The sequence below is a fragment of the Semicossyphus pulcher genome, unplaced genomic scaffold (genome assembly GCF_022749685.1).
Source record: "Semicossyphus pulcher isolate SPU_LCO1_2020_fin unplaced genomic scaffold, fSemPul1.0.p SCAF_4, whole genome shotgun sequence".
Classification (NCBI taxonomy): domain Eukaryota; kingdom Metazoa; phylum Chordata; class Actinopteri; order Labriformes; family Labridae; genus Semicossyphus; species Semicossyphus pulcher.
The window spans coordinates 5,548,131-5,557,171 of record NW_027211715.1 but is presented as its reverse complement, the minus strand read 5'-3'; the positions used below and the strand labels follow the sequence as shown (position 1 = coordinate 5,557,171).

The 9,041-nt window shown below is 38.0% G+C and overlaps 1 protein-coding gene across 2 annotated transcripts in view; it reads left to right on the top strand.

The window, feature by feature from the left end:
- Nucleotides 1-3,307: 3,307 nt before the first annotated feature.
- The window catches only part of farp2 (FERM, RhoGEF and pleckstrin domain protein 2), a 33,882-nt gene continuing 28,148 nt past the window's right edge, over nt 3,308-9,041 (top strand). For both annotated transcript variants that reach the window (XM_069679664.1, XM_069679665.1), the window contains exons 1-2: nt 3,308-3,393; nt 4,056-4,290. In XM_069679664.1, the coding sequence (XP_069535765.1) occupies nt 4,090-4,290 (201 nt within the window). In that variant the 5' untranslated portion in view covers nt 3,308-3,393; nt 4,056-4,089. The remainder of the gene's footprint in view (nt 3,394-4,055; nt 4,291-9,041) is intronic.

The following is a 9,041-nucleotide window of genomic DNA, read 5'->3' as shown; positions in this document are numbered from 1 at the left end:
GTGTTTGAGTAGCAGAAAAGTGTTCTTTGCTGATTGTCATAATGGTTAGTTTTTTCTTTGATTCAATACCTGTAACCATCACAGACACGGAGTTGAACTACACAACAGCTCTTTATTATACCTTGAGAGTTTCATACACCAACACTTTAGGCATGTTATAATCTCATTTATTATTCTTATTGAAACAAAATAATTTCATGATTTTTTTTCAACTTGCTCCTCTCTCTTCAGAACTCTAAATTCCTCTTATTGCCTGTGGATTGAGCGTGCTCAGTTTGACGGCTGATAAAGACACTGACGAGACACAAATGATGAGGCTAAAAGAAATCTAGTAAGAACCCTGAAAAATACTTTTAAGTCAGAGATCAATTTAAAAGCTTAAATTCCATTATTTTGTTCTGTTGAGGCTTTTTAACTTGTTTACAATCTTATAATGAAAGTGACTAAGAAACTGTATTTAATGTAGATTAAATACATCTGGCCAATATCCTAATGCAAACAAGAAAGCAAGCTAATGGGTTAAGTGCACAATCTGTGCCAGTACAGATCCACCGTCTGGGATTGGTGCATCCTAAATCTACTTAGTCTGGAATAATGTGTGGTATATGGTTCTTCATTCATTATTACTTGCACTAATACCTCAATATATGTGGACATTCTGCACTTAATTGCATTTGCACTTCTGGTTCGATGCTAAACTGCATCCCCTTGTCTCAGTACTTGTGAGTGAAAATAAGTTGAATGTAATTCAGTCATAGAAAGTGTTGTTGACTATTTCAAGTACTTTTAATTCTTCTTTAGACCAAAATTAAATAGAACTTAATGTAAGCTTCACTGATGATCACATGACCTAGATGAGAAAGCTGTATGCTTTTCTTCCCTCTAATCAACTGTGACTCTCTTTTCTCGCCATTTCTGCAAAGCTTCCTGTAACATACTGGAAATCTCATCAAATGTTTTAAGCTGCTTTTACCTGTCTCCCTCAGTAATGACACAGCAGGTTTCCAGTATGTGACTCATGGAGGACAGCAGGAGTTCGCCTAGGAAATATATGATTTTAGATTTTTATATATTTGAACCAATGTTTATAAAGGGCAACAGAAAAGAGAAATTGAAGAAGCTACTGCCATATGATAAGTCCTTGGTAAAAATGTTTTAGAGAGGTAAACAACATATTTATACTTAATTATAAAAATATCAGTGGATACAGTAGCGCTACAATCCACAGCCTCAAACCATACCACAATAAGAAAATTGTCCTTACTAGTAGGCTACACAGCAAGTCTTGCTGTCATTCCATGTCCACCCTTGTTATTATAACTGAAGCACCTATCTACCAGACTGATTTCATCACATGTGGCCACTGTGAGGAGGTCCAGGGCTCTTTGAAGATAATGTACAAAGATCAAAAGACATCATGGGAACAGACTTTTTTTTTCTTTTTTAAAGAAGGGACGATAAAAAATGATGAACAAAATAAGAGAGGAAAACCACAAATAAAGGCACCAAAAGATACACAGTATGGAAGTCACGATTAATACGTAGCTACAACTCAGGTAAACACAAACAAGTACATAAAGGTGTTAATGATGAGTGATTTCTTTGAAGCAATTAAGCAGATTATCTGCTTTTATGTGTTGCATTACATGACAATGCAGAATTAAATCTCTGCATTGTAGCTGAAAATATCCTTATGTAATCTGGGCATGTATGGGCATGTGGTAAATGAATTTATGCTTACAAATTATTTGTGTAACCTTTATTTTGAACTTTTCTTAGACAATTCCTTATAACTATTTGTTGACTATGTGCACTCAATTGTCATTTCAATCTAAATAGTTTAATTACAAGTCTGCCAAGAATTCTACTTCCATGAAGCTTATATTTTTCTGTTTTGTTGAGACTGTTAGAAAGCTAATAAATCTAATTTGTGTTTACAATTACAATCTTAGTGGCTGGTGATGTTGTGTTTTTGTGGAGTGTAATGTTTTGAAAGGTGTCTCTAATATTCTGCCCCTCTCATTTAAAATGTACAATACTATGTTTGTAAAGGCAGAACATTTTGCAGAGCTGTAAGTACAAGTCTTGAGTCGCAAACTGTGAACATTAGATTGTACATGCACCTAATAAAGTGGCTGATGATTATACTGTATCCTGCCAATATCCAGAAAGCAATATGCATGTGCAGTTATATCCCATTTGGTTCAAGTTTTGCAGAAATTGAAATTTTGGTGATTTAAACAACATGACAAGGGAAAATGTTCATTGTGAATACAGATATCTGGTTATAGTTCTGTTTCCAAGAAGGCAATCAGGGAACATGCAAAGAGGATCCTCCCACTCTGAGAAACTGGTTGGACATTCTTGAGGAGATATTTGATATGGAAAGACTCACACTTCTACTGTGAAATCAAGAATCCTTTTTTCATGAAAGTGGGACAGATTGGCTGCTTCTATTACCCTCCATGGTGACAACACTGGTACTGGAAAAGACTTGAGTTTTTAATAGGTTATTAATTTAACTGTCAATATTTTACTGTTTTCTTTTCCTGAACAGAAAACAATAAAACTACTTTTCATTGAGAGGAAATAAAAAAAGATGAAATGGCCCTTTTAATATGTCTGAGAGGTTAACAACTTGTGTAGACCTACTTCTACGAGGCTGAACAGTAGGGGGAGCTCTATTACAATGGCAGAAGTGACCTCCTCCTGATATTAGTTTAATCCGACTCTTTTCATTAACGTGCTGCTTCAAAACAATGGATCTAAGTGCAAAGTATAGGCAAATGTATCGTGACTGATTCAATAAAGCTCTGAAACAAGTGAAGAAACGGTTATGGTCTCGTAGCGCACGCGCACACTGTTACCTACTGTAAAGAAGGGAGAAATTTGTTAGTAAAATTAGTCTGGTTTAAAGTCTTACGGTGACAACCCGTACAGTTTTCATGACAAACTTTGGGTCAAACTTTGGCCCAAACTCAAATGAAGGATGTTGTTACTCAAGTCAAATTGAACTAATCAGATAAAAAAAATCAATTTATTTCCTGTAGTTGTTGGCACCCATTGGCCTGTACGTTAAACACACGTAACCTCGAGACCATTTTAAAACTTTCCACGAGGCCTCATTAAACATCCACAACGTATAATTTTTCAGGCGGACAACTTTACTCTCCATCCATCACGGCTATTTAAAGTGAAGGAAGGTAAATCTTCGCTTCTCAGCCTACAGAACTCCTCGAGCACATTTGAACCAATGGCAGGACGCTTTGAGCCGCTTCAGCCAATAACAAACTAGTGTGTCAGTGCGCACTCCGTTGGACGACGACGACCATGGAACGAAGTAGAGTCCTCTTCGGTGTAACAAACTTTTAACGGTTCGAAACGGGCAAAAAGGTAAGTTTTAAACGACTTAATGTACTTTGTATCCGGTGAGATACGTTACTATGACTTATATGTCGGAGAGAAAACTCGGTCTAGGGGTATTAATAGTTCTGGTTGCTTCTCTTAAACTAGTGTCCCTCCTCTCTAAAAGAAAATAAACCTCATTTTAAACACTTAAACGGTTGTTATGTAGTTTTTGAAAGTGCTTCCGTTGTGTTTTATCGCTTTAAAATATCGTTAACTTCAACATTTAACTGCTGCTGACCCAGTTTGGCCCACATGCAACGTGACGTTATGCTATAAACGCAAACTCGGTACGCCGTCGTTTCTTTTTGTACTTTTAGGTCGTCTTCTCTTTTAGTAGGCGTCCATCTACACTCTTGTTGTATGCCACACATGTTGTTACTATACGTGTTGTACGTGTTAAATGCATTGTGAATGAGCCTCATGTCTAAAAACAGCTTCAGACAGTAAAAAAATACTTTTTGGAATGAAACATGTGAAAACTATGTGAAACCAGGCACCACCTACGGTCAACCTATAACACACCAAGTCTCATGACAGATTAAGTCACCCCAGACAAATTAAGAAATTGTTTAACCACAAAAGTATCATCATGTTCTGTATTTTCCTAACTCTGTTGCTGATTTCTGGTGCTCCCTCTGTGTTTGCAGGAGTGAGGTGGGGACGCTGCTGCTCTGAGCAGTAATGGGGGAGATTGAGGGTTCATACCGGGTCCTGCAGACCCCTGGCACCAGGCTGGGAGCCCAGTTCAATGCCGGTATCAGCACTTTGGAACCAGGCCAGAGCCTCAGTGGTAACATGGTCAGTGGGAGCAAAAGCCATGGGCGAGGACTACAAATCCGTGTGCAGGGGCTGGACGACTCCCAGGAGTTCTTTGATATAGACGTAAGTTTCTCCTCCTGCACAATCTTACATCCTCTTTCATTTACACTATGATACGTCTGCAGTTTGTTACACAGCAGGCCACATCTTTCCTTATAATAATCCTGGGTTTCCCTGGGTGCGTGTGGCCAGGGTTTGTGACATCTGCCACATGGCTTTGGTGCTGAAATCCCTTCCTCCTTAATGCTAATCATTTGGGCATCTTAGTCTAACACACCAGGACACTTTATAGCTTCTTGGCTGTGATTTCTGCTTCCTATCTAAGTGGTTTCTAGAAGTAGTTGTAGTTTTCTTGACTGTTTGTAAGAATTGAGCCACAAGGAGGTATATGATATGACCATCCAGGATTGAAGATCGAACATTTAAATACTGTATTTGTTGAGTGCAAAGACAAATAGCTTGTTTTGAGTTATAAAATGTTTTCCCTCAGTGCATAGGAAGGTGGCATATACAAACTAATTACAGTTTGAATATATGTATATGTATATAATGTATTTTTCAAAGCAATACAGGAGCATATGCAAAATACACTGACATTTTGAAATATGAAGCTACAATTTTTAAAATTAGTTAAATATCCAGAATCATCAGTGTTTGCAGGTTTAATTGTAATTACTTTACTGGAAACTTAATCCCATTTGCAAACTGGCAGCTGTTTTGAACAAACTTTGGATCCACTCGGTATCAGTGCTTCCCTGGGTTAACTTGCCAAGTTGCTGAGGGAGTCACTGAGACGGCAAATAGGAAGCAATAAGGAAGTCACTATCAGAGCAAGTTTCCTGTCTTTCGTCTTTGAAGAGACATATCAAAGTTATTAAAGGGAAGTCTCTGCAATGACTAAAACCAATGACTGATCGATGGAGGAGTTTGACTTGCAGTGTAATAAAACTGGATTTACGCACTCTTTATTCTGTAAGAATAGTATTTAATTGTGCGTAACTACTCCGTCCTAAATCCTAGTGTAGCCACAACAATAAGCGTTCTGGCAGATGTAGTGTGGGGCCACTGCTGAGACAGACATTTCATAATCTTATGCACCATATGTTGTCTCAGAGTCTTATCCTAATAGAATGTGACAGACGAACGTTTAATTTATATGGAAGTGGAAGTCCTTGTTCTGCTCAGAGTTAATTTTTTAAGACGTTTTTTTTATTGTCCGTTTTATGATGATTTTCAGCAGTAGATGTTGAGAGACAACTGAACTTGGCGTGCAGAGTTCAAAGTAAGCCCTTGGACATGCTGTTGATAGGAGATGGCAGACGGAAATACATGGCTGCTGCAAAAGGGGAATGACGGCAATGCTGTTGTCAAGCAGACTGCAGTTTGCCAGGAACAAGATGGCCTCTGAGAGGCTCTGTTGTTCCCCGCTGCACATTTCTCAATATTTCTGTTCATTCATTCTTTCTAAAGAGTCGTGGGCTGATGGGAGAAGAGTATTCATGTCTGTGTACAGAATGGCTGCAGAGCTATGCGTCTGCTGCATGACTCAAGTTAAACTTTTGTTGTAAAAAGAACTGCCTGTGTGCCATATGATTATTAATCTTATGTCTACTTGAACATGAATACTGTAATTTTTCATATCAAAAAAGCATTAATTTAACATTCAGAATTCCGTATTATTGCCAGTATATTCATATAGCATTGTGCACACTTAAAATAATAATTGATAACCAATATACAGCCTGGCTCTTCCAGAGACTTCCAGAGTCTTTTATTACAAAATCTTTATTTAATTACAGTCGAACATGGGAAGCTTTCACCTAAGATGCTATAATGTTCACGTAAGAACTTAAAAGAGAAATGAATGAAGCAGTGTACCTTTCCAACCATGTAATTGCAGTTTTTTCTCATGCATACTGTATGCAAAAATAGATTCAAAATTACAGTGAAGGTTCCTGGTTGAAGGTTTTAAATAGTTGTGGCCTTTATGCACACTGCCTCCCCTTCATTGTGGCATTTTGGTTGCTCAGCTGCTCAAATACCTTTTGTATATACTGTATCATCTGCCGACTCTGCCTGAACTTTCAATTTGAAATCATCAAAATCAAAATCTGTATCAGTGTTTCCCTCAGTATTTATTTTCTCTCCAACGCTGCTTGTGTGTGCACATCTGAAAAATGAAATGTTTCAAAGATGGCACAGCCTAGTTTACTGGTAGCCTGCAGCTACATTTTTGGAGACAACATGGTCACTGCCGGAGTCAGACATGACAGAGTAACATAAATAAAAGAACAGAATACAAAAACCCTTTGCTTCCCCGAAGTCATCAGTGTGGTGACGTTTTGCCTTCTCCGTGAGACTCAATACTCTCACTGTAGCGTTACAATTACGTCTATATATAAAATACGCCAGTTTTGATCCTATTTAGCTGTTTATAAAATTGAGTCTTCCCCTTCTCTTCCCATTTACATGCAGCAATACATAGTGAAATGAACCCCAGCCTAGCAGACTGTTAGTAATTATGTTTACAATGCATGAGGTGACCGTAATAAGACAAGAAGCCTTGTGTTGCAAAAGTTGCAATAACCCCAACTGAGACAAATTCCCAAATGTGCTGTTGATGTCCAAAGAATGCTCTTAAAACCCCTGAATATTATCATCATATTACACATGTCGTTATCTGAAAATGCCTTTTTATAAGGGGATATGTGGGATATCCAAATTAATTGGATTGTATTAATAAAATAGTGAAAAATTAGTTTGTAAATTTGTCCACTGGCATAGTCCTCATTTCCTAAAAATAGTTTAAATCGAAATGGACATCAAAATCAAAATTGAAATTATATTATGGATTTTGAGAACTGCTGACACCCCTAGTAGTGAAGCATAAATACACTTGTGCTGAAATGCTCTCTCTTATACAAAAGTATGGAAGACTTTGTCCTGGCTTTGTCGAGCTTTACACATGTACAACCAATAATGTCTTGCAGAGTTCATCTCATGATAACTGAGACCTGTATGCACATATGGTGTGATTGAATACATGTATTTATGGTCATATGATATCTTTAGTCTGGACCTAAAGCAGACAAATCAGATTAGCGTGTGTGTGCTTTGATCTTTGGCCGTCATCTGCTGCAGGTACCCAGCATGGTCATCATCAGCAGACATTTGCTTGCATGGCTCTCGTCCACAGGCCCCTCCCACAGCCAGCACAGGAGAAAGCTCAGCCTTGTGGTTTCTGGACAGGGAGGCAGGGCCGGCAGGGCAGGCGAAACACAGGCTCCTTTTATCCCCGAAGCCAGCCAGCCCCTTTGCTGGCTTTAACTTCCAGCTCCTAAACTTGCAAAAAGTTCGAGGGTGGGATGTGGAACCTAGCTGTGTGAAAATGCAGTACAGTCAGGAGCATTAGTGGGAGGGGAATCTGGGCAGGCTTTTGCATTAGTGTTAGCAAACAAGCACATAAATAGCAAGGTTGACAACCAAGTGGGTTGGGGGGACAGAGGGGTAGCCTCTGGTGTTAAAAGAGCAGTTCAGAGGGAGCAGTCATGGCCAGTACAAAGTTTGAGCAGAGGTGGTGGGGGAGGGGACACACGCAGGAGTGAAGCCCTGCTGAAACTTTGGAATTTCAAGCGCTGGCCTGTAGCAGAAATCACTTCTTGATTTTGTCTGTTATGAGTAGTGAAACATGCGTAACTCTGTTCTTTTAGTGCTTTTTTGTTAGTGTAAGAAGTATACTGGTGTTTTATAGTTTTTAAAATGTTTTGATATCAGATGAGTGTAGTTGGGGATAATACAAATGTATAGTTATCTGTGTAAAAGAGCAAAATTGGACCTGTGGTTTGCATGCTCTGAAAAGGAGCACTCTCACTCCTTTTTTCAACACTACAAAAAGTGATATCTTGGTTGGATTAAAATATCTTAAATCAAGGCAATATATGCCTTTATTTTCTCTTTGGATTTTTTTTCTCACAAGGCAGTTTTTATCACTTGTTTCAAACATTTTCTGTGCTTAAAGCGACAGTGTGGAACTTTCATTTTGTTTGATCTTACACCGCTGTGGACAAAGTAGGGCGTCTTATCTCTTTGTTGATCTTGTCCTTTACACGCATAAGTACTTTTTTCTGAAGAAAAATGTCATCCTGTTGTCTTTCAAGAGTCAAACTTATCACTCACCCTGAATCTTTGCAGTGGAAAATGTAAACACAGGCCTCATCTGACACTGACCTCGTGGCAGCAGTTATGGCCATTAAAAATATCTATATAGATAAAGTCAATCTTCACACCGATGGTCTCGTTTGCTTTTGTCAGTATTAATTTCAGTCTGTTTAATTGCCAGCCAGAAACTGCTCACAAGAGCTTTAATTATCTTAATAAGATGTTTTAACTTGTTACTGACATTTAATTACTGGTTTTAAGTAATGTGATGTATGAAACCAGAATTACCAGAATCTAAAGCTGTTCAACAGTAACAAGTATAAACATGCTTTGTGAAAGTCTGAATTTCTTACTTCAAGCAATTTATTCGTTTCATCTCTTTGCATACTAGAAACAGAAAACTACTTACTAGTATTCACTGTTTTATTGTAAATGTTACATAACAGCTAACATCTAAATTTGTTGTATAATTCAGTTTCATTCCCAACATGGTATTTACATTTATTTGATTGAGTGTTATGTCTTACTTTCAGCGAGCTGATGTCATTTCTTGTGCGTTGTGTGTAAGCACATTTAGTCATTATTACATTTCAGAATCCTTAGTGCTGCTTAAAGACAACTTCATGAGCACTGTATGCTAAATATAAGCACATTTT